The sequence below is a fragment of the Pagrus pagrus genome, assembly GCF_965226575.1.
Source record: "Pagrus pagrus genome assembly, chromosome: 22".
Classification (NCBI taxonomy): Eukaryota; Metazoa; Chordata; class Actinopteri; order Spariformes; family Sparidae; genus Pagrus; species Pagrus pagrus.
In genome coordinates, this window is record NC_140204.1 from 8830667 (window position 1) to 8853762 (window position 23096).

The 23096-nt window shown below is 44.0% G+C and overlaps 1 protein-coding gene across 1 annotated transcript; it reads left to right on the plus strand.

Annotated features, from left to right (window-relative positions):
* Nucleotides 1–1635: 1635 nt before the first annotated feature.
* slc7a8a (solute carrier family 7 member 8a) lies at nucleotides 1636–22159 on the plus strand. Its single transcript, XM_084343422.1, has 11 exons — nucleotides 1636–2307; nucleotides 7833–8037; nucleotides 11754–11905; nucleotides 16426–16551; nucleotides 17481–17634; nucleotides 18017–18140; nucleotides 18347–18450; nucleotides 19234–19330; nucleotides 19433–19582; nucleotides 19825–20002; nucleotides 20172–22159. The coding sequence occupies exons 1-11, from the start codon at nucleotides 2181–2183 to the stop codon at nucleotides 20324–20326; spliced, it is 1572 nt and encodes a 523-aa protein (XP_084199548.1). The 5' UTR covers nucleotides 1636–2180; the 3' UTR covers nucleotides 20327–22159.
* Nucleotides 22160–23096: the final 937 nt, after the last annotated feature.

Genomic DNA, 23096 nt, shown 5'->3' on the forward strand with positions numbered 1-23096 from the left:
TCAAAGACAAGAATCTGGGTCAGAGGTGCAGCTCGACTCTGCAGCGACACGAGCATGTGAGCGTTATTTCAATGCAGTCAAGAGTCTACTGAGGTGATCCAGGTGACCTTGTCGTTCTGTCCACTCAGCAGAGCTAAATGCCGCCTCGCTAAGTTTTAAGATTAAGTTATGTAACGCGTGCCTTTTGTTCTGCGCTGGTTATCATGAGTCAACAGTTGTTCAGGAAGCACCAGGGTCTCTCAGGTGAATCTAAGTTTTCCTGTGAAGTCACAGGAGATGCTAATAAAGCATGTGTTGGACATTAACTGAAGGACTCGGGTTCAAGGCTCCTCGAGCTGAAGGTGGAGCATCCCAAACAACTGGCAGAATAAATGTTGGCAATGTATGTTGCGTCAAACATGACTCGATATTGGCCTGGTGTGGTTGAAAATAGATGTATGTCTTGGTGCCACAAACTCAGCTGCAAAATTACAACGACGTCTCATTCAAAAATAACTGCTTTTTAACTGCAAATTGTCCCGAAGTCTTGTCAAAAATATCGGCTTTAGTCGCCACTAACACTAATCTATGTGACTTCTATACACAAAGTGACAGTAGGCATGTGCACAAACAGTTAATACACCAATCTTTGCAACTGTTTTTCTTAAATGAGTCATTATTGCAATTGATGATGCAGTAGATTAATCTAATCTTTGGTTTTAATCACGGTAAAGTCAAACAAAAGACTGCAAAATAGTACAAATTGAATATGTCAAATGTGGATTACAGCTTAGAAATGTATGTACTGTATATACTGATCATGGTGCTGTCCCTTTTGGTATAAGGAAATGACTTATCCTCTCTCACAACACATCCTAATTGGAAGGCAAATCCACTTTGACACTTATTTCAGGGACTCACAAGAGCTCAAGTTTCTGCCAGAAGATGGTGTCGCGTAATTTCTGCACAGAAACAAAAACACACCTGCGGGCATATCAGGGAGATAACGAAGGACAGACTCAGTGTCTCCAGGGATACCCAAAACATTTGTGTGCAGACAATGCAGACAGAGGACTCTGTCGCTTTGACACTGCCTATTGACAGTCAAATCTTTATTAAAGCTCACCGCAAAGGGTCGCAGAGGAAGGTATAGAGCTTATTTGTAAAGGCGACCTATTTATAGCAGCACTAGCACTGTGCACATGCATGACAGAAACACCAGCAGCATGCACAGTGAGGGGGAGGGCTAAATTTAGACTTCTGCTGCGTTTTGAATAATAAGTGTGAAGCAAGGCTAGAAAAAGAAGGGCAGTGATGGTGGCAGGATGTGGTGAGGAGAGAAGAAGACAGAAGTGAAGGCAAAGTGCTGCAACCCTCCAAGCTGCCTTGTTTGGGTTCCTGCACGGACTGAATTTGGAGGAACAGCTGATGGAAGTAAAGATGGGAGTGTCCTGGAGAGGCTGAGCGAGGAAAAACAAGGAGGAGGAGGAGGAGGAGGAGGAGGTAGGGGGGGGGAGACAGGAAAGGGGCGGGCTTACTGTACTCATATGAAGGACACCGCGTATATTTACTCAAATGCAACCTCCCCGGTCCAAACCAAACACAGGTCGGATGTTTGCGAGGCAGACCTGAGCGACTTTACTCTCTGTTTGTGCGACGTCTCTGTTGTGCTGGTGCCGGGAGCAGCGTCTGGTGTTTGCAGAGAGGATGCTTTTGTCTCTTCAGCTCACACCTGGATCAAGGAAGCAGCAGTGAGAGCTTGTTTTGGTCTCGGAAGGACGAAGTTATTTCATTGGAATATGCGCTTTCCGCTCGGTTACAGGACTAGTTTGTGACCAGCTGTGCCAGCAGCACAAGAGACAGGTCGGCTGCGGTGAATCCTTGAAGAAGCGTCACAGTCGCAGCTGCAGCAGGATTTTGCGCTCCGGACGCAGGAAGCTGCACTTATCCTTCGCTTTTTTTTTGTATTTTCTTAATCTTTTTCTAAGTTTTTTTTTTTTTTGCTGACCGTGCAACGACAATCAACTTTCCCCCATCAGATAAGCGCGGCACGTTTCGGCGAACGTGGTTTTACGCACAAAGCTGACGCACAAGCTCGACGCGAGACAAGCCGGCATCAGGTGCTGCGAGGCGGAGAAGAAGATTAAAAAAAAAGGACAAAACCAAAACAAAGAAAGAAACTCACAAGTCCAGACATCACAATGACGGACGGTCCGAGACAGCGGGGCAGCACGTCGGGCTCTGCCAAGGATGCCGGCGAGGAGTCGGGAGACGGAGTCGCGCTCAAGAAGTCGATCGGGCTCGTGAGCGCCTGCGGGATTATTGTTGGTAGGTGTAACTGTCATTTAGACACATATCTTCCTTATTGTGAAAACTTCCTCGCTATTTAAACCCACAGCTCAGTGTGCGTCTGAGAATGTGGAAAAAACAAGTGTATTTGTGAGCAATGAGGAGAAAGAGGACCACCTGTGTTCCAGAAGTCACTCAAGGCTGCACTGGGATCAGATCCCATCGTTAAGAGAGGAGCATTAAGTTTATGGTGATCATGTGGGTGTTTAAAGATGAATGCCTGTAACAGTAACTTAGTGCCACGAGCCTCGTGCCTTCACCCTTTAATGCCTGCTGCCTTTCATCAGCGATGATGATGATGATGTCATCACCCTCACCAGTCTGTCATGCTTCATTCAGACCAATCTATAGGCTCACATGACTTGGATTGTCATAAATGAGCCCTGCAGCTCTTATATTTGTCTAATGTGTAAGAATAGTTGATGGAGAGATGCAACTTTAAAGGAGCAGAGCTGTTTGACGTGTCTTTCTTTTTTGATCTCTCTTGCAAGCCCCTCAATGTCAGATCTAAAGCACTTTGACTAACTCACTTGAGTAACCCTCTAATTGCTTCATACACCATTAGTATATTTGCTTTCTATGCTTGTATACTTTTAGATTTTTATGATTCGCTGATAAGATTCAACAGTTGCTTACATGTATGGAAAGGGTATAATAGGAACTTACATTAGGTGCATGTGATTCGGCTAAACATGAATGAAAAGTGTGTTTTTTTTAATTCTCCATATAAAGAAGTGTTTTTCACACGTAATAAGACAACAGATGCAAACAGATGTAGCAGGAAAGGTCAAGAAGCCATGTGCCCTAATACCAGGGCTGCGCCTAACAACTGTTTTCATCATCATTTAATCTTTAAGAGTAAGAATCAGCTTTGTTTGCCAAGTATATGTGCACACGCTCTCAGTGTATTTGCACAGAAAGGGACATACAGTTCGGAACAAGGACTAATAGGTCAAAGGATGGTAATGAATGATGGATGGTCAGGACCGCAAAGTTCAGTTGATTATTTTCTTGATAAAAGATTTATCGCAAATGCCTTCGACGATTTCCAAAAGCCCAAGGTCACGACTTTAAATGTCTCGTTTTGCCCAACCAGCCCCGAAAAACTTAACGATATTCAGTTTATTATCACAGACGACACCAAAAAGCAGCAAATCGTAACAATAGAGAAGCTTAATTTTAAGATTTTTTAGGTATTTTAGCTTTAAAAAACATTTTAATAAAAAATCAGCTATCAAAATAGTTGCACTAATGAATTAATCAACTATAACAGCTCAGCTTTATAATATACTATTAGTGTTAAAGGGGCAATATGAAGGAATAAAGCTAATTGAGCTAACTAGCTAACCTTGACTTGAGTATAAATTCAATAGCTGGCAAATTCTTACATATTGCACCTTTAAACTCACCATCCTATCAGCTAAGTCAAAGCTTAAAGCATGCTTGACCATATCTACATAATAATGGGGGTAAATGTCACAAATGCAGCGGCAGGGCTGCTCAGAGGCCGGTCGAAGGCGGCGAAAGAGGTCATTTTCATTCAATACAGGCGACAAACAAGCCGAGATTAAACCATCAGACGGCACGTCGATCGATGCTGGCGAAATACGGCCCAGCTCGTCCAAGACAGACAGGTTGTGGGTGTGTGTGGTCTTCGTGTTGACCTTGACAGGTTGAGGAGAAGTGACTCATTCGTTCATGTGTTTCCACGGTAACGGGAGGGAAGAGTGAGTGAGAGTGTGAAAATTGCCAAGAGAGAGAGAGAGAGAGAGAGAGAGAGAGCAGGGAGATGAAGAGCAACCTTAGCATTATTTTAGAGAAGGCTTTGTTCTTTGTCTTTGTCAATGTGTAACTTACTCCTTAAATCCTCGAGGTTTTAACTGGAAGGACCTAATCTCCAGCGCAGAAGAAGCTTAGGCCAAGAAGAAGGATTTTATTGATAGAATACTGTTTATTGCACCTTTCCAGGCCAACAATCATAAAATGCGTCGTAGCAACTAATCCCTGTGCACACTGACATCTTTTCTCTCCGGCCTGACCGTGCAGCACAATCGTTTTTTATCTCTCCATTCATCGGCTGATCACAAAGAAATAAGTTGGCAGCGTTCTCGCGCCATCCGAGAGGACTTTTTACGGCCGTCCGGAGTCCACGCACCTCCGCGTAAAGAGTCACCAGACTGTTCTCTGGCGGCGGCTTTTCGTCCCTGATTCCATCAGCTCACACTATCATGCGCTGGGGGAAGTGAGCTCAGGTGACTCGTCTGATCCTTTTCTTATTGTGAGCGCGCCCCCGCTGGGTTTCCATGAAAAAGGGGAGTAAGGAGGAGGGAGGAAGGCGGGTGGGGGGGGTTGTGTGCACGAGGACATCAAATGGTTTTACGGCCTATTGTGCAGTACAGGCATTTATCACTCACACAAGTACAGGAACGTGCAAAGCCAGGAATTGGGATTAGAAGTGAACTTTTGGCCACTTGGAAGAAGGCCCCACCCTGATTATGCTGTTTTATTAGCTCGCCTGGCTTAGCCCTGTCTGAGCTGGACTCCAATCTCTGTGTTTTCTAATTGAATAGACTCAAATTCACTTCACTTGGATGCAACATCGAGCTCGGTTTGATCCAATCACAGCGGCTCTTTCTCTTAAAATTGAGCCCCCCAGATCTTTGGCTTGCAGGCACAATCATTACACAAAACACGTTCGCAAAATAACTTCAGTGTAATGAATTGCTAATAATAACTCGCACGCATGCATGTACACAGGCACACGGGCCTGCGGGGTCTGCGAGGGTCTGGCTGAGGGCCAAGCAGCAGGTTGCCTCAGCTTGGTGGCTGTTTGAACAGGGGATTTAACACTGGGAGGAAATGCAAGAACTAATCCTACAGGGCTTTATAAAGGCTGATTAGGGTTATGTCATAATGCTGCACAAATACACACATGCTCGTTAATATTCATCATCTGCTGCTGCTGGTAGTGGTGTTCAGTCAGGTGTCGTGGAGGCCCAAACAAAAGTCAATTTCTTCAATTGCTTCCGTCTTGACTCTTTTATGAATCTCTATTGTGTGTCTCCATGTAGACCTGTGAGGTCAGGTGTTAGAAATATCTTGGTTTTGTATACAGTATTTTAGGGAGAAATGATCTAATGTGCCAATAATCGTTCATTGTAAACGTCAAAATGTAACTTCCTGCAGAAAGATAGTTGGTGTTGGAGTCTCATCCCCAGGTCGTCAATCACTGATGATTTGGCCTGACGTCTTGGGTTGGTGTCCGACCCAAGGCGCCAGTATTTCACGACGTAGTGATGAGACTCGACAATCAACCGTCTTTCTCCAGAAAGTTAAATAAAAAATAGTTAATACAATCAAATAAAAGAGAAGCAATCTCAATGAGATCGTAAAAGAACCTCGTAGTTGTCTAAGACCATATGATCCTAAATAAACTCAACCAGTCGCTGTCAGAGGACATCAAACAGAGTCCAAGAGGATCAGTAATGTGCTCACAGAGCATGTCGGAGACCAGGCCACTTCCTCTGTGAAACAACAATCCAACAACAGAGGAGGATATCAAAATATCCTGTGCTAAAAGAGGCCGAGGCCTGCAGAGATTTGTTACAAGAGTCAGATTTGGTCCGGAAACAACAGTTCAGACTTTTTCTCCACTTGATCCAAAAGAGTAGATCAAGGTCAAGAGACCAGCCAGCTGTTTTTTTTTGGGTTTTTTTTTAAAAAACACTCTTCCCCTTTGGCCTGTTTGAAATCCACCAGAGGAACAGGAAACTTAAAGCGATTCCATGTAGTCAGCATGTCTCACACACTGCAAAGACGCACGTGACGCGAACATGCAAGCGTGCACATTCGCTCTCGCCTGTAAATCAGCATTTCACCCTTATTTGCCTATTGAAACTTTAGAGGCGTATCAGGGAGTCAATGCATGTCGAAGATGTCAAAGGTCACGCACCGAAGACCTCTGCAGCCATAAAGATGTCCACATAATCAGCTCTGCGATGTTTGTTTGTCGTCTTTTTAACCTCTCACCTGCAACTGGAGTTACATAAGTGGGCGACCGTCCGGCCACTCGCACGTGATGCATATGGAGTCTGTTAAAGTTGAACTAATACGCATGTCCTTGGCTTTACGTTGAGCACGCGGTTTGGCATATGGTCAGATTTGCTTCAGATTTAAGTGATCGGAGAAGCATGCGCAGTATTTTTATGAAGTTTTGAGCTTTTTTCCTTGTTGTTGTTGTACATGTTGGATGACGCAATATCAAGATAACCTCCATCGAGCGCTGAAAGAGAACAGCATGATGTGTTCAAGCCTTCAGTTAAACATGACTTTCATCAAGTTTATTGTTTGCATTCGTTTGGTCCAGTGGTTCCCAACCTTTTTATGTTTCGACCCCTTAAAATGAAGCTACTTCTGCCCCCTCGTCCCAGGTTATGAACTCAGTATGGACATGAGTTTTGAGGATTTTGAGAGACGTGAACGAGAAAAGCAGCACGTAATCAATTTGAGAAGCTAGAACCAAGAAAATAAAAGATCTGGGTTGTCACTTGTGCACCTGGCTGAATTGCCTACAAGCTATATATTGTAGTTCATTGGCAGTTCATTCATACCTTTGACTTTTGTACTGTAAAATGCCACTCAGCCTATCATTCAGCCAGCCAGTTATGATTCAAAAACCTTCAACCTTTGAACCTGACGCCTTTTTTTATTCAAGCACAGTCAGCTAAATCTGATCGGAGGCTCCTGACCTCCGACCTCGGCTTTGTCACAGAGCGAATCCGTCCGGGGCGGCCTCTTTCATGTCAGACCAGAACCCGGTCATCTTTCAGCTCCTGTGTAAACTGCCAGGCACTCTGATGCTCATTGAACCTGTCAGGGCATTACTCTGCCCCCCCATCCCCATCCCCACCTCTCATCCCTCCTCCTTCTTTGCACTCTGTTACCCCGCTCTCTGTCTTGCTCCATCTCCTCATAACTCTGTGCAAAGTCAGCACATTACAGGTTCCCCCTCCGTCGCTGTTCTGCTCTCGCTCGCTCTCATTTTTTCCCCTCTTTGTCGCTCACTTTCTGCTCATGACCTCATTCCTTTTCCTGCTCAATTTGTTCTGTCTGCCCTCAATGCTGTTCACGGAAATCACCCAGTGACTATGACGAGTGGCATTTCACTCTCAGTGAAAGCACTACAGACTAAGCAGCTGCACACTTAAAGGACCATGTGAGCGTGTTTTAGCTCAGTTAGCATGTTACTGCATACACAAGATGACATTATAACTGTTATCTCAGGCTGACTTGTACTTCTCAGGGCAACTAAGCTGATCTTGGTGCATAAGAATGGTGCAATGCCCCTTTAAATGCACTCAAAAAGCACATTCAAACCTGTTTGCTTTCACCTCTGCTGTGTCACTCAAGTAAACACCAGAATTTGTGACTACAATGCTGACAGTAACTCCTTTTTCAATCTGAAACCTGACTCCTCGCCTCTCCCCTCTCTCCCTCCCCGCCAGGTAACATCATCGGCTCAGGTATCTTCGTCAGTCCCAAGGGAGTGATGGAGAACGCCAGCTCCGTGGGCGTGGCCCTGGTCGTCTGGATCATCACAGGAATCATCACTGCCATCGGAGCGCTGTGCTACGCCGAGCTGGGCGTCACCATCCCCAAGTCGGGGGGAGACTACTCCTACGTTAAGGACATTTTCGGAGGGCTGGCTGGGTGAGTGAACACGAGGCAGACACTCCAGTCAGTCTGAAACAATCAGTGGGGCGTTTAGGTGTACACTTATACATTTGAATGGGTGATTTGAGTCACTGTTGCATCATACAAGAGACTGACATGACAACAGGAAGCGGTGAAATATGTGCCATGTGCAGGAAACCACGAGTTGTGGTTTTTTCAAGTTAGGCGGGGTTTTTTCTTAGAGTGACATTTACAAAGTCAATATTGTTTGTCTTCAGTACTGATCTGCAACATGATTTTGAGTTTGGCTCAGATATTTTATTCTAAATGTCTCAAGTTTACACAGCAAGAAGGAAATGCCTGTGTTGTTAAGATTTAAGGGACCAAGCCGTTATTATTTTGTTGATGAGAGACGTTAAAGGAGACATACTGTGTTTATTTCAGGTACATGGTTTTATCTTGGGTTACAAATAGAGTAGGTTTACGTGCTTTAATGCTCAAAAATCACATACATTTTCTCATAGAGCAGCACTGTATTCCCCCTCTGTCTGAAGCTCCTGTCTCTTTAAGGCCCCGCCCCCCTGGAATACCCAGTCTGCTCTGATTGGTCAGCTCACACACGCCTGAGCCAGCACTGCTCACCTTGTCTCCGGTCGGCTCTGTTGTGTTTTCAGCTTCCAGTTAGCCTCACTTCTACTATGAACATAGGCATAAATCATGCAAATGTGTGACACTGTGACGTAGTCTACGTCAGGAAGTCCTGGAATTAAAGGCAGGACTACTGACGAGGCGTTTCAGGAGCAGTGTTTTCTGTGGGAGAGAGGAGCTCCCGTTGGCGCTGACTTTGGGCTTCTTAACTTTCAAGACCTTTCACATGCACAAGAACATATATAAAACACTGATGGAAAGGAGGAAACCGAAAAAACACGAGTTTGTTGAAGCATCATATCTTTGTTCGATGGACTTCTTCATGGTCAGATCTGTCACTTTTGAGGACAGGCATTTTTCTCAGGTCACTAAGGTCCGATAAACCTCCAGCTGACCCTGCTCAAAAGCATTGTCTTTAAAGCGTATGACCCAGTTTTCAAGAAGAAGGGGGCCTCCTGAACAATTAAAGTGAATTTGACATGGATTTAGGGGAGCATACCGACATGTCTAGATTCTTCTCTTTATCCTGGTGGATGAGCTCGGCGATGTGGGTCAGACATCTTGATCCAAAGCAGGGGGTCTTTTTGCTACTGTGGGTTTTTTGTATTTCTTCTGCGCCCCCCCGCCTTCTTCCATTCATCCATGAATGGTTAGCTTTAAGGTGTCGCCGCTTACAGTAAACGCATGGGAACCCGGCTAGGTGTATTTCCGAGCAAAACAATATCGTTTGTTAGCGTAGATTTCACACACACTGTGCCTTTGCCCGGAATGTAAACACAGATTAGACCATTGTTTATTTTCAACTATCCCAAGGATACATATCGCGGGGTATTTTGAGAGAGGAATTCAACCAGACATAACAGCCAATGATTGTTTTTGTCCCTTTGTACAGGAGCTATCAATACACTTCAATGAACTGTTGGGTTTGAAGTGTCGGGGCCACGCTGTTTCCCTGTGCCCTCGCTGTTCAAGGGGTGTTTGTTGTTGTTGTCCTGCTCCTTTTATCCCAGTGTGTGTGTAGGTGGGCGTGAAGGGGCGCAGCTTGCGTTTGCATGTGACGGAAATACTTATGTTAGCGAGCTCGTGGAAGGAGTGGGAAGAGCTCGTAAAGTTGTATGCTCAGACACAACTTGAATGGACAATGTAATCCGAGCACAAAGGCTCTTTGTTATGTCAGACTAATGATGGTTGTGTTACACCCATATTGTGCGGTTTATAGACTAACAGATACTACAGGGGATCATTGTATACAACTGGCTAGGGCGGTCTTGTGATATTTGGGCAAATAAAGTTAAATACAATGGAATTTATTTAGTTGGCCAATCCAAACGTGGAGTTATTCGTGTGTCTACCAGTGGGGGAAAGTAACATTCACAACTTACAAGATACATCTGCGATAATTTTCAGAATTAATTCATAATACAAGCCAATTTTTTAAGCAAAAATGCCTTTCAAATGTGAATATTTGCTGGTTTTCTTTGTCTTCTATGAGACTTAACTGAATACCTTCAGTTTTGTGTTTCAAGAAAGTGGAATATTACTTTTTATGGTAAACAAATAGCTTAAAAAAAGTTATTATTTGCAGCCCTTAAAAGAAGTGATGCCACCAAATCCTCTATTTGTCCTCCATGAGTGTTTAAGTCAAAGTACAGAAGTATTATCAGCCATATTTAATGTACTACATCGACTCTGATTCTGCCTCAGTGTATAGCAGCACATCATATCATATGCTAAGCATGTGAGACCTAATCTGCAAAGTAGCTAGCAGCCTAACTTAAGCTTTCGGGTTGATATACTGAAGTAAAAACTTCAATATTTCCCCTGAGAAATGCAGTGGTGTAGCTACACAAAATGTAATACAAAGTAAAGTCGAGGTACTTGAGGGAATGTTACTTTCTACATGGAGGTTTCGCGCAGCATCGTCCTGCATTTGAATCTACATTTTTGTACATTAAACACACACACACATTCCAGCGAGACACAATCCGGTTAACGCAGTCAGCTGTAATGATCCCTCTATAAGCTCCCAGAGAATTTCACTCAGTTTGTACTCAGTTCAACCCTCCTGCTCTCATTCAACCCCTCGCCTGCTCCCTCTGTACATTAGTGCGGTATGTGGTTATCCTGTCAGCTTCTAGCGCATTAAAACATCCTCAGTGTTTCAGTGCAAGGCTGACATTAAGTCCTGAGTGTGTTCCTTTATCAGTATAATCAGGTTCAAGCTCATATTGAGCCTTTATTAAAAATGATCCATTAGTGTCAGCTACTGTCTGGAAGCACTGATACTTTTTTTTAAGCTTACCGATACTTAAATATGAGTTTTTCCTTATTTAATTGTTTAGTTTTTAAATGTTGTATTAAAAAAAGTCTCTCTTATAGGGAGAAAGATTGCATGCAATAGAAAAGCCAAAGTCATTATAGTGCAATCTGTAATATTTGGCGATATTGCATCAGGATGTTCCTGTGTGACGAGGGCTGTCCGTTTGAAAGGTTGCGTGAGTCATCTCGGTTAAACAAGCCGCCAAACTGAAGTTTCACCTGTGGTTCCAGTGGAGGTGTTTCAGAAAAATGTTTCAGAGGCTTTGGGGGGAAATTACAGATGTTTGTAACTAAACATAACAGAAGTGAAACTTTGGTGTGAGCTGTCAAGTTTCCATATCAGTCACCACTTACAGCATGGTCTTTCCCCTTTGCTTTGTCTGAAGGGATGTTGCAAGGGATTACTTGTATTGCCTCAGTCTGTCGAGTCTTTTTTATCCGTTGTTTAACCTGTAAAACCTTACAAAACAGGAAAAAATGCTCAAAGTGACACATTGTTTCAGCATTACATGTGATTTTTAGGAGTAGTTATTGTATAACCAGACGCCAGTGGATTTAATACTATGAGAGGCTGAGCGTGGTAAGAAGTTGAGTTTACATTTCAACCAAAAATAGCCCGCTTTTGAATGGGACGCTGCAAATGAAAGGATGTATATGTACCATGTACCTTTGTGATGTACTTCCTCCTGTTTGGGCCCACCTGTGTGTGCTCCTGACACCCCACTGTTTCTCTCATCATGCCACTGTGATTGTAACGGTGTCACCCTCCCTCCTGTCCGCCTCAGGTTCCTGCGTTTGTGGATCGCCGTGCTGGTGATCTACCCGACCAACCAGGCTGTGATCGCGCTGACCTTTTCCAACTACGTCCTGCAGCCTCTGTTCCCCACCTGCTTCCCGCCGGAGGGTGGCCTGCGTCTGCTGGCTGCCGTCTGCCTCTGTGAGTAACAGTAACTTAAACTGGCTTAAAGCACAGTATAGTTTAAGAGTTTGACTTCACGAACTAGGTCAGACTCATCGGGACCTGCAAGGTCACAGACAAATAAGCAATACCTGTTATGTAAAACACCTGCGCCCGCTGTGTGTCACGATGATGATGAAAAGAATATTAATCCTCGTAATCTTTGCGTCTGCTCGAGCGTCTGCACAAGAGACAACTCATCCGCTTCAACCGTTCCCCCTCAAGAGAAACTGGTTTATCTTTGTTGGTTTTATTGTTTGGTACTCGACGTACTATGACAACACTCTGACTCAGGTCTGTCTAAAGTAGAAGCCGGTTAGCTTAACTTAGCACAAAGACTGGAAACTTGGCACCACAGCAGCTGGCATGGCTCTGCAGCAAGCTAACAAAAAAATCCACCTTCCAGCGCCTCACTATTTAACACAATATCTAAATTATTAATGATTGAATATCTGAAGTGTGAATAATTAACGTGCAATCATTTTTGACAGGAAGTTAGCTTACTGGTTGCAGCCCAGAAAAAGTCCAACACCGAGTCCAAGCACATAGAAAAGCAAATTGTTGTTTTTACACTTTATACTTTGCAGAAATTAAACAAGGAAGATATAAAATGTTAGCTAGTGAGCTAACAAAGCTAACAAAATCCACCTACCAGCACCTCTAAAGCTCACTAATGAACACAATATATCTTATTTGTTTAACCCGTGGAAACATTCAATTGTGAAAGCAGTAATTCACTGTTTTACAGGCTTTATTTGTGATATTTCTTGACAGGAAGTTTAACTAGTGAGCTTAAGAAATCCTGGTATGTTGATTTTGTCAGCTTTGGACAGAGCCAGGCTAGATTTGCCTGTGCTACCTTAGGCTATCCTGGAGACAGTGGGATGAAACATCCTACACGAGAAACATTTTACAAATTGAACTCTCTGCACTTTCCCGTTTAACCAGCCCACAGCTCAGACTCAACACTGATTCAGTTTTGCAGAGATAAAAGAGTGCAGATAGCCTAAAGAAATGGAGCGAAAAGGACTCTAAGTTCTTTGCGAGGGTGCTGCTTGTTGAGACAGGCTCAAATTTGACAGAAAACTGCCACAAACTCTGCTGTCAAAGGACTTAAAACAAATGAGAAACATTGCAATTCAACAAAAGCAATGGGTACACCAATGCTGACACAGTTACAAGACCGTTTGACATTCAGGTGCGAGATACAAGTTCCCGGACAAAATGTAAAGGACACTCGCATACTTTGTTGCACAAAGGCTGAATAACAGCTTGATTTATCCAGCGTATGTCACCCTCTGTCCCAGTTTTCCGTCTTTTTCCTCTGAAGCTCCTCTGCTCTCTCACCCTCGGCCAGAGGTCATCTAAGAGAAGGACGAAAACAAGAGATAGCAATGCAACTACAGGAGTGTAGCACTGGGCAGCGAACGTGTGAAGACGAACGGACAAATGCGTTGCCGCAGACATGACAGCGGTTGATTTGAATCCCTCAGCAAAGTTCACACACACAGGCCAAATACTGCAGGCAGCCTTCAGACAGACAGACCGGCATGGACAGCGGAGAAGAGTGTGTGTATTGTGTGTGTACGAAGCGACAACACACAATCTGTCAACACCTTAATCTGACCTGTCAAGTAAACATCCCTGCAACATTAGTGAGATTTAGAAGGGAGTAAACATTATTTAAGTCAACTTTTTAAATCGCAGCTAGAGAAGGGAGAGAGAAAATTACGTTTTTTAGCGCACAACAGTCAATTTCTCTGTATTTCCACTCCCTGGAACTGAACTCCAAAGGGTTTTTCTTTCCTAGAGGACGTCCTGTGACACGCTGTTCAGTGGCAGATGGGCACAGTTGGCTGCCCTGTTTGGCTTGACAATGTGGAAACCTCCCGCTCCCAAGAGGCATGCGCGATAACAGGCAACACATTTGTACCCGGTGAACCAAGAGAGCCACTCCATAATTACCTCTGCCAAAGAAATCATGTCGGTCGGTCAGCAGGATATCAGAGAAACATTTCCACAAATTTCATGTGTCATTCGAATGCGGCTGCAGTTACTCTAGTTTATGCAGATTAGCCGTGCCCCGAAGGTCTCCTTTTTCAGGCTTCTCCAACTGTCTTACGCGCCAAATTGGGTCACGTTAAGATGAAAGTTTGACAGAAACTGTAAAGAGACAGAACATCTGTCCAGGTGGATATGAGTGAGGTGTACTCTGATAGTTGCAGCTCCAGGATAATGCAAGAAATGTAGAAAACAAAAACAGAAAACCTCTTCCATGAGTCCACACCACCTGCCCTAACGTTCTCCCACTACTTTCTTTGGGATGTACTTTTAACCAACGCACAAACTAAAAGAACATATTGTCCCACTTTCACGAACGCCCTGAAGCAAAATGAACCCAGTCCAGACAAGAGCTGCTAGCAGCCACAACTCGTTTCGTGTCAATCGGACAGATGTTGTCAGGCAGTTTTCAACGACGAAAGCCAGACTGAGTGGACTTTATAGATGTTTAGTCCTCGTTTTTCTGTTGTTGTTGAGGGAAGTGGGTGAAAGATGAGCTGTTTCCCCTAAACTTTGATGTCATCCTTGTTGTTTATGAGAGCATGTGTTAATACGCATACACATTTCCCCTGCCAGAACATTGTATAATAGTGTGCAGGACATAACCTTTCTTATTTTAAGAAAGTGATGACAATATGTGACGGTGAAACCAGACGTAGCCAGATCTGGTCTTAAAGGTTTTCCGAGGTGTACCGTTTCAAAAAACATGCGATCCTCCCCCTGGGTCCGTGTCTCTTCCTACATATGGCGGACTGCGAGGTCATAACTCCGTCGTGTTTTCCAGGCGGCCTCGCGGTTAACTCAGCAAGTTTCCACACACCCGTTTTGTATACTCAGCTTACGGACAGCTGAGCGGCCCCACAGCTCCGTGTCTCTGAGAATGTGTCCTCAGGTGTTTACTCGCCGCCCTCGCCTGTCAACAAGAGGGAGAGGGAGGGGAGCGGACGCGTTGGGCGAAAGATCATTTTGTTCCTTAAACAACTTTGTTTACTGGTGGTTAAGAGGTTTAAGATGTATACAGTCCGGGCTGCGTGAGGAAAAGTCAGTTGTGTGCAACTGCAAAGTTTCTCATTTCCTGTTTTCTTGTGGAAGGAGTAGCAGCGGCAGCAGCTCCGTGGCTCTCCCCCTCACCACAACTCCTTTTCTATCTGCTGTAGGAGCACACGCCTCGAACACACCCACCTCAGGACATCATAAACCCTGTTCACCTTTGAGCCTCTCATGTTTGCATCCAGCGCACACATCTCTATAGCGAGTGCGAATCCGTGCAGACCCCGTTCGAGTGCATCTGCCTTCGCCCCCCGCGGTGGCAGCTCAGCTCAGAGTTATTTAATGTGATGAACTTAATCCCACAGAGTCAAACAGGCCGATTATTTAATGGCACCCTATTGGCCTGAACCCGCTGGCCCGTTGTACCCAGCGGCACAGATCAAATCCATTATCTTTGTCCATGTTAGGTCAGCCTCGAGCCGAAGTGAGTCGAGTAGCATTTTCCAAATAGTTTTTAACAGATGTTTGAGGGGAGTCCGGTATAAAACGTGACTTAAACGATACGTTTATCTGCCGTCTTTATCCGTCACTGTCAAACTCAGTGAGCTTGTGATTTCTAAAAGTATTATCTGGTTGTTGTCTTATCACGGCAACAAACCCAGACATGAAATTACAACCCTGATTGCAAGAAAGTTGATTCGTTTGAACATTAAAGGTGCAATAAGTTAGAATTGTAAGATGCATTGATGAGATTAGTATTATATTTACAGACGCTAACTTGAAGCTCGAATAACAGCAGTGCTTAGGTAGAACAGAAGTATTGCAGGTATAGTAAGACATGAGGTGTACGAGATAGCGGGTGAAGTTCAACGCGACGATGCGGCGGCGGAGTCAAAGGTCGCTGCCGTGTTAGTTGTTCAGACACGTCGCAAACGCTCAAGTGTGCAGCTTTTAATCTTTCACGGTTCGCTGACCTCGGATCAGTTCACTTTCTATCAAGTAAAACTTCAAGGCCCGGGGTTATCAGCGGCAGTTACCGGTGTCGTAACTTTTCCTTCTCTTGGGAAATAATCTTAGTGCTACTACTACTCCAAATGACGCAATGGCAGTTCCTTTACAAGACCAATAAAACAGTCACACGTAAACCTTTATCTGCTCAATTCACTCCTTATTTCCCAACCTTTCAGCACAGTCAGCACAAACCCATCATGTACCGCCATACAGAGTTCAGATTTTGTTTTATATCAATCGCAAAACCACCAAAGATTTCTATATTTCAACGACATTTAAGTGGAAATTTGTATAAAATGATGCACATGACATCTGATAAGTTGGTCTTGGTTTGCATATTTCACTGTCTAAACACTAAAGAGCTTAAATAAAGAGTTGAAACTTGATTTTAAGGGGTAAATTAAGCTCTAACTCGTTGTTTTCCTGTGTTTCTCTAGTGCTGCTGACATGGGTGAACTGCTCCAGCGTCAGGTGGGCCACCAGGGTGCAGGACATATTCACCGCCGGCAAGCTGCTGGCCCTCGCCCTCATCATCGTCATGGGCATCGTGCAGATCTGCAAGGGTGAGCGGCGCCATCTGTGCTCCCAGAATGCCTCAGTGCATACCACCTTTGTCTGTGTGTGAAAGGATAAACCCGCTCGGCTCGCGGTCACTGGGGACATCTTCAGTCACTCGGGACGGTATAGACTCCCCGTGGATGCCGCGGGGGTCAGCGAGGCGCTGGGGCCCTCACATAGCTTACATCAGCACGCCTGCGTGCTCTCACAACATGGCTGAGGGCCAGTTATTACAGGGGCCACAGAGAGTAGGCCCCTGAAACAACAAAAGGGGGGGATGTCTGTGCGAGCGTTTGAAGATAAATGAAGAGTCCGGTGGCTGATTTGATGGGACTTTAGGTCATATATGAGGGGTGGGGGGGGGGGCAGTATGTGAGAACAGAAATACTTTAATGCTCTCTGAAAACATGCCTGAAGAGGGGATTTCACCAACCAGATTCCTAAAAATCACGGATTATTTAGATGTTACCCCGAGCGGCACTTGATGGTTTCTCGGTGGGAACGCAGGGATGGCAGTCAACTCCTTTTACGACTTGTTTTACACACACTGATTGCATTGGATAATGGTTTTCAGATGCCGACTGTAGCGGAAAGTTTGTTTACGCTCACAGCCAAACAACATTAGGTAACCTCAGAGAAATGCTCGGGAACAGGTCGTACAGATTTACGTAAGGAGCGCAGTAAACCCTGAACAAATGAGACGGTTGTAAGTAGGGCAATTCTGGCTATTTTTACAATGTCAAACATATGCTGCTTACAGCTTCTTAAATGTAAGGATTTGCTGCTTTTCTTTGTCATTTATGACAGTTAATGAAGAATCTTTAGGGTTTTGGACTGTCGGTCGGACAAAAAGAAGCAATTTGAAGATGTGAAAAGCATTTCTTATGATTAAACTACAACTTAAACTTCATTTTGCATTCCTCCCCACCTGTAGGAGAGTACTACTGGCTGGAGCCAGCCAACGCCTTCGAGCCCTTCAAGGAGTACGATGTGGGTTTGATAGCGTTATCGTTCCTACAAGGCTCCTTCGCCTACGGAGGCTGGAACTTCCTCAACTACGTCACGGAGGAGCTGGTGGACCCCTACGTGTAAGACGCTTTATTCTGCCATAGGAATATATAGCTAATGTTAAAGCTACCTGCAGCTATTTCAGTGATTAGTCTAATCCCTCATCCTTTCTCTTGAAGCTCTTTGATAACATAGCATGGGAGAAATTCTCACCATCATCCCCAGTGTCTGGTCACTGACTTAGAAACATCTCTGGTAGAATAAAACGCTTTATTTCTTCATTTCCTCCGCATTTTCTGTCTTTTTAACAATCCCACGTTTTTAATAACCTTAGTATCCATTAATACACCTCCCCTAAGGTACAAGCTTTAATTTCCTACCTTAAATCCCCCCCCCCTCCCCCGAACCTCCTTCTCTTTAGCTCCTCTGTCTCCTAAACATTGCTGTTTTTATCGTCTCCAGGAACCTCCCTCGTGCCATCTTCATCTCCATCCCCCTCGTCACCTTCGTGTACGTCTTCGCCAACATCGCCTACGTCACGGCCATGAGTCCCCAGGAGCTGCTCGCCTCTAACGCCGTTGCCGTGGTGAGTAGCTCGGAGCACGACGCAGGCCGGTCCTGTGACGTCATTCATCACACACGCACCTCAGACAGCAGAATGTCTCCCTTTAGTGGAAGTCAGACATGTTTGTTGTACCTAATCCATTGCATTGCACAGTAAAAAACATGATGAAGTGAGCGTCTAACCATCATCCGACCTCTAACCTTCATCCTCCCACTCCTCCATCCCAGACGTTCGGTGAGAAGCTGCTGGGAGTCATGTCGTGGATCATGCCCATCTCTGTGGCTCTCTCCACCTTCGGGGGAGTCAACGGCTCACTCTTCACCTCCTCACGGTTAGTTGGCTCAACAAGAAAACATGTTTTTATGTTATGAGAAGTTTGTTGCTTTGTATTTTGACTCTTTTAGACATTTTCTTTCTATGTTTACCCCCCTCGTATTTCTAATATAACACTTGTTGTCGGATTCTCGTCTGTATCCCAACAAATGGGGCCTTACAAGGGGTCAGGAAACAATTGGAGGGGTCTTAAGATATGAAAGAGGAAGAGGAAACATTACTGCAACATAAAATTAGGCTTATTTTTTTATGTCTTTTCTCAAATATTGATGTATTTTTGTGAAACAATGGAGGTTTTTCCATCTTAAAGGTGCATTATTTAGTACTATTTTGTTTGTATTTGGCGGACCCTGCCACCTTTCTAGCTTCAAACAGTGTTCTGGGGACCTTATTTTCCTCTGAGAGCAGCTTGTTTGTTTAGTTATGGAAAAATTAAATATTTCTGAGTTTGTATTATTACCTCATTAATTATGTAAATATTAAAATTCTGAGTTTGAAAACAACATAGTGCCCCTTTAAGGACTAAAAAATATAAAAACATCACGACTTGATCAAACTCCTCCAAGCTGATAGACATGCAATCTTACACAAAAACATGTGTGTGATTGTACATTTCCACTTCCTTTGTGCTCTAAATTTAACTCTCTTCCCTCTCTGCCATCCTCATCTAAACCATCACAAGTCATCTACAAGCCTTTCCTTTATTTTTGAATAACGTGGATATACTGTAGACTTACACGCGTTAACCGTTGTTTTGCTGCTTTGCCTCTGCCTCTCACAGGTTGTTCTTTGCCGGAGCCAGAGAGGGCCACCTCCCCAGTCTGCTGGCCATGATTCACGTCAAACGCTGCACTCCCATCCCCGCTCTGCTCTTCACTGTGAGTCCTGCTCTCACCACACTCATTTATATTATCTCCTTTAGATAAGTCATTGCAGACGACGCAGACGAACCGCTAACTCCTTTTCTTGTCGTTCCTCAGTGTCTGTCCACCCTGCTCATGCTGTGCACCAGCGACATGTACACTCTCATCAACTATGTGGGCTTCATCAACTACCTCTTCTATGGAGTCACTGTCGCCGGGCAGATTGTGCTGCGTTTTAAACAGCCCGACATGCACCGACCAATCAAGGTGCGTTTTGTGGTATACGTACTCGAGAAGTACAAGAAAATGTGTTTTTCTTGCTTTAAATCCATCGTTTATCACTTTGAGGAGAGCTAAACATGTTTCAAAAATGGAAATCCAAGGGAAAAACAGACATGATGTGCAGTAACGCTGCCTTCGAGCAGCCACAAACCTTCGGAAAGCTGCTCTCTTGTGGTGTAAAAGGTGTACTATCACATACTGATGTCTGGCTTTGTTCTGTCTCACAGATCAGCCTGATATGGCCGGTCATTTACCTCCTCTTCTGGGCCTTCCTGCTCATCTTCTCCCTTTACTCCGAGCCTGTGGTGTGTGGCATCGGCCTGGCCATCATGCTGACTGGCGTCCCCGTCTATTTCCTGGGAGTCTACTGGGACAACAAGCCACAGTGCTTCGACGCCTTCGTTAGTAAGTTCGCTTGACGTGGGCTGGGTCATGTTTCGTTAAGAGAGTTGTTTGACAGTTTTGTTTCATCTGTTGTGAAATCTTTTAGTTGCTTTCTTTCGTACCGTGTCATGTATCATTTGAAAGGCCATTGCTGCACATGTCCTGACACTTTGTCGCTCTCTTCTTCCAGATAAGATGACCTACGTGGGCCAGAAGTTCTGCATGGTGGTTTATCCAGGCGTCAGCAGCAGCAGCGGGAGCGCAGAGGAAGGAGAGGAGATGAAGGAGGCCAGGTCTCCTCTGTCCAAGGAGGACGGGGACAACCACAAGTCAGCGGACTGCTAGAGCGTCCTCGCCTCCCGCCCGCCCGCCCGCCCCACAAATAAACAGACATATGCGAAACCGAACGTGGGTGCGCAAAACAAACAAACAAGGCTGTTTGCAGTGGATTTCACTGATCAACACTCGTGCCCCCACACTTCCTGTTTTTAATATTTTTATTCAGTTTTAGCAACGTTTCAATCAATATCTCCCGTGCCAAATATAGTATGAGATGTTTTAGAGTAACATGACCTCAAACTTGTCGGACTGGGGTCCTTCAAAAGTGCAATAAAGAAAGGTTAGCGCCTTCCAGCTCCTCAATACACACGCTAAAACACACACTCATCGTCACCATCATCCTGCTTCTCCTCCTCCACACACTCCCTGCACAGTCCTACTGTAAGAGTGTCTTTTGTTTCTTTATTTTTTTTAATGTTTCATCGAAAGACTCTTACCGTGCCGTGATACGCAAACACTTTTTTTGGTTCTGTTTTCGTTCCTTTTTTGTAAATTGTGTTCATCCACTCAACACACCAAAGCTGCGTTTGATTGTCAGAAAAATCATTTTCCGATCAAGTCATTTCATGTCGTGACGTACACTAAGTACTGTGTGTTGTTTTTAACGGTGACTGTGATTCCGAAATGTTCCTCTTTTTTTTTTTTTTTGTAATTGTGATAATTGTTTATAACATTTGCCTTTGTCGTTATTTTAGTTCGACTATGTTAATTTCTAGTTTTGTTGATATTCTTTTTTCTATTCGACATCATATACATCTGGGCCTATTCTTTTTTTTTTACTCTTGCGACCCTGGAGGTGTACACCTGAAAGCTGATGTGTGATCTGTACTTTGTATTCGTAGACGTGCTGGAAAAATGGCGCACAGTTCTTTGTTAATTGCCTTAATTAGATTATATTCTGTGTTCGGGTGCCATTGCAGCGCTGCTCTGACTGATGTGGATATTTGGTTGGGGTAGTTTTTAATGTTGATGGAAGCAACAACAAAAAAAAAGAAGTGTCAGTTTTTAAAATTTGAGAGCTTTGGATTCTTGTATGGACGCTACACAGATAGACATAGATGACTAGAAAGAATAAATAGGCCAGACTTTGCCACATTTGCATCGTTATCGTGCAAATCCCAACACCGACACATGTGAATGCCTGTGTGAAAAACAGTTAACGGCAGAAGTATTTTTTTTTGTAGCCAACCATCTAGTTGTGCTTAAATATTATTTGTTCTTTATTTAGCGTGTAGAAATGAGAGCTTTACACACACAACAACTACTAGTGCAATATTAGCGCAGGCACCAGCGAAAGAAACTACACGCTCACCCCTGAATGAACCCATTCTGTGTCGTCTGGTAATCGTTATGTATCTATACTTATGCTGTATATTATAGTAACAACACTCCTGCACACATAAAACACACATTGTGTACTTCTGTGTCTTTCTATATAATCTATTAGTGTCTCAGGGCATCCCCACTGCCTTCTCCTTACATACACACTGCCGAAAAACTCAACAGTTCTGACTAATTGCCTCTTTGCTACATGCCTGTACTGGTGCTTTTAGAGATTTATTTCCTCAGGAAGCTCAATCTTACGAGATATCCCAAAAGAAAAATACAGGCATTGGCAGACGTGCATAAATAATTGTATCAATAAAGTAAAGCTGGGCCAGTATTGTGAAGGTTTCTCTTGTTAAACTGTAAGGGGAACAGGGTGTCTTGGATGTCTGTACAAGTACAATGATTGTGTTTTGTGCCTGTACGGTTATTGTGTATTTACAGTATACACAGGTGTCATGACAGTCTGTATATTGTCTCTTAGTAAATAAAAACCACTGACTAATGTTTGAACTTGTAATTCAGGGCCTCATTTATATATCTTTATCTTTATTCCAATGTGCGATCATTTCGAAGAACGTGATTCGATTCTTATCAGGAGACATTTCCCTCCATTTTTAACACATTTCTCATCAACACCCTGACTGTACGTAAATGAGGCCTGAATGTTTCCACCTCAGAAATCAAATGCTGCAACTTTATAAATGTGATAAGCCGACTGAAACTTCACAAGCTCAGCGTATCTCAAATCGTGCTTGTTTACTGCTTTTTTAAAAACTCTTGTCTTACTTTCTTGCTGCTCAGTGTTCCCTAATAAGCTGCAACCCTATTCAGACCAAAACAGGCCTTCAATGTGGTGGAAATATGAAGTTTTCTATGTGTGCTGATAATCTAAGCAATACATCATGGCACTACAATACTCTCCCTGATGTTGTTTCTAAATCGTTTTGTGTACACATTGGTCTCTAATTTAAGTTGCCGTTTGCAGTCCACCGAGAGCCATTTTTGACTGACGCGGCTCTCGAACTATTTTTGTGTCAAAACTGTAAATGTACATACTGGTTGAGAGTGTGTGACGACAATAAAAAAAAAAAATGTCCACAAGTGATAAAACTTTTCACGTCTCTTTTGTACGGCTGTTTGGAAAAAAATGATCGTCTTCGCACATGTATTAAAGGTGCATTATGTAAGAATTGGACACCAAAGCTAACGGATGCTAACTGTAGCAGCTAGTGCATTAGCACTAGAGCGTCTGTGATGTTTACCATCGGACTACCACCTCTTGAGGTACAAACTAGCCGTGGGCTAACTGGTTAGCATGCTAACTCCAGTCAATATCTCTGCAATGCCATACAAATACGTCTTACATCAAAACTGCTATTTCTTCACATTCTGTTTAAACTAAAATTCTTACATATTGCACCTTTACGGACGGCATACAAAAACGTGT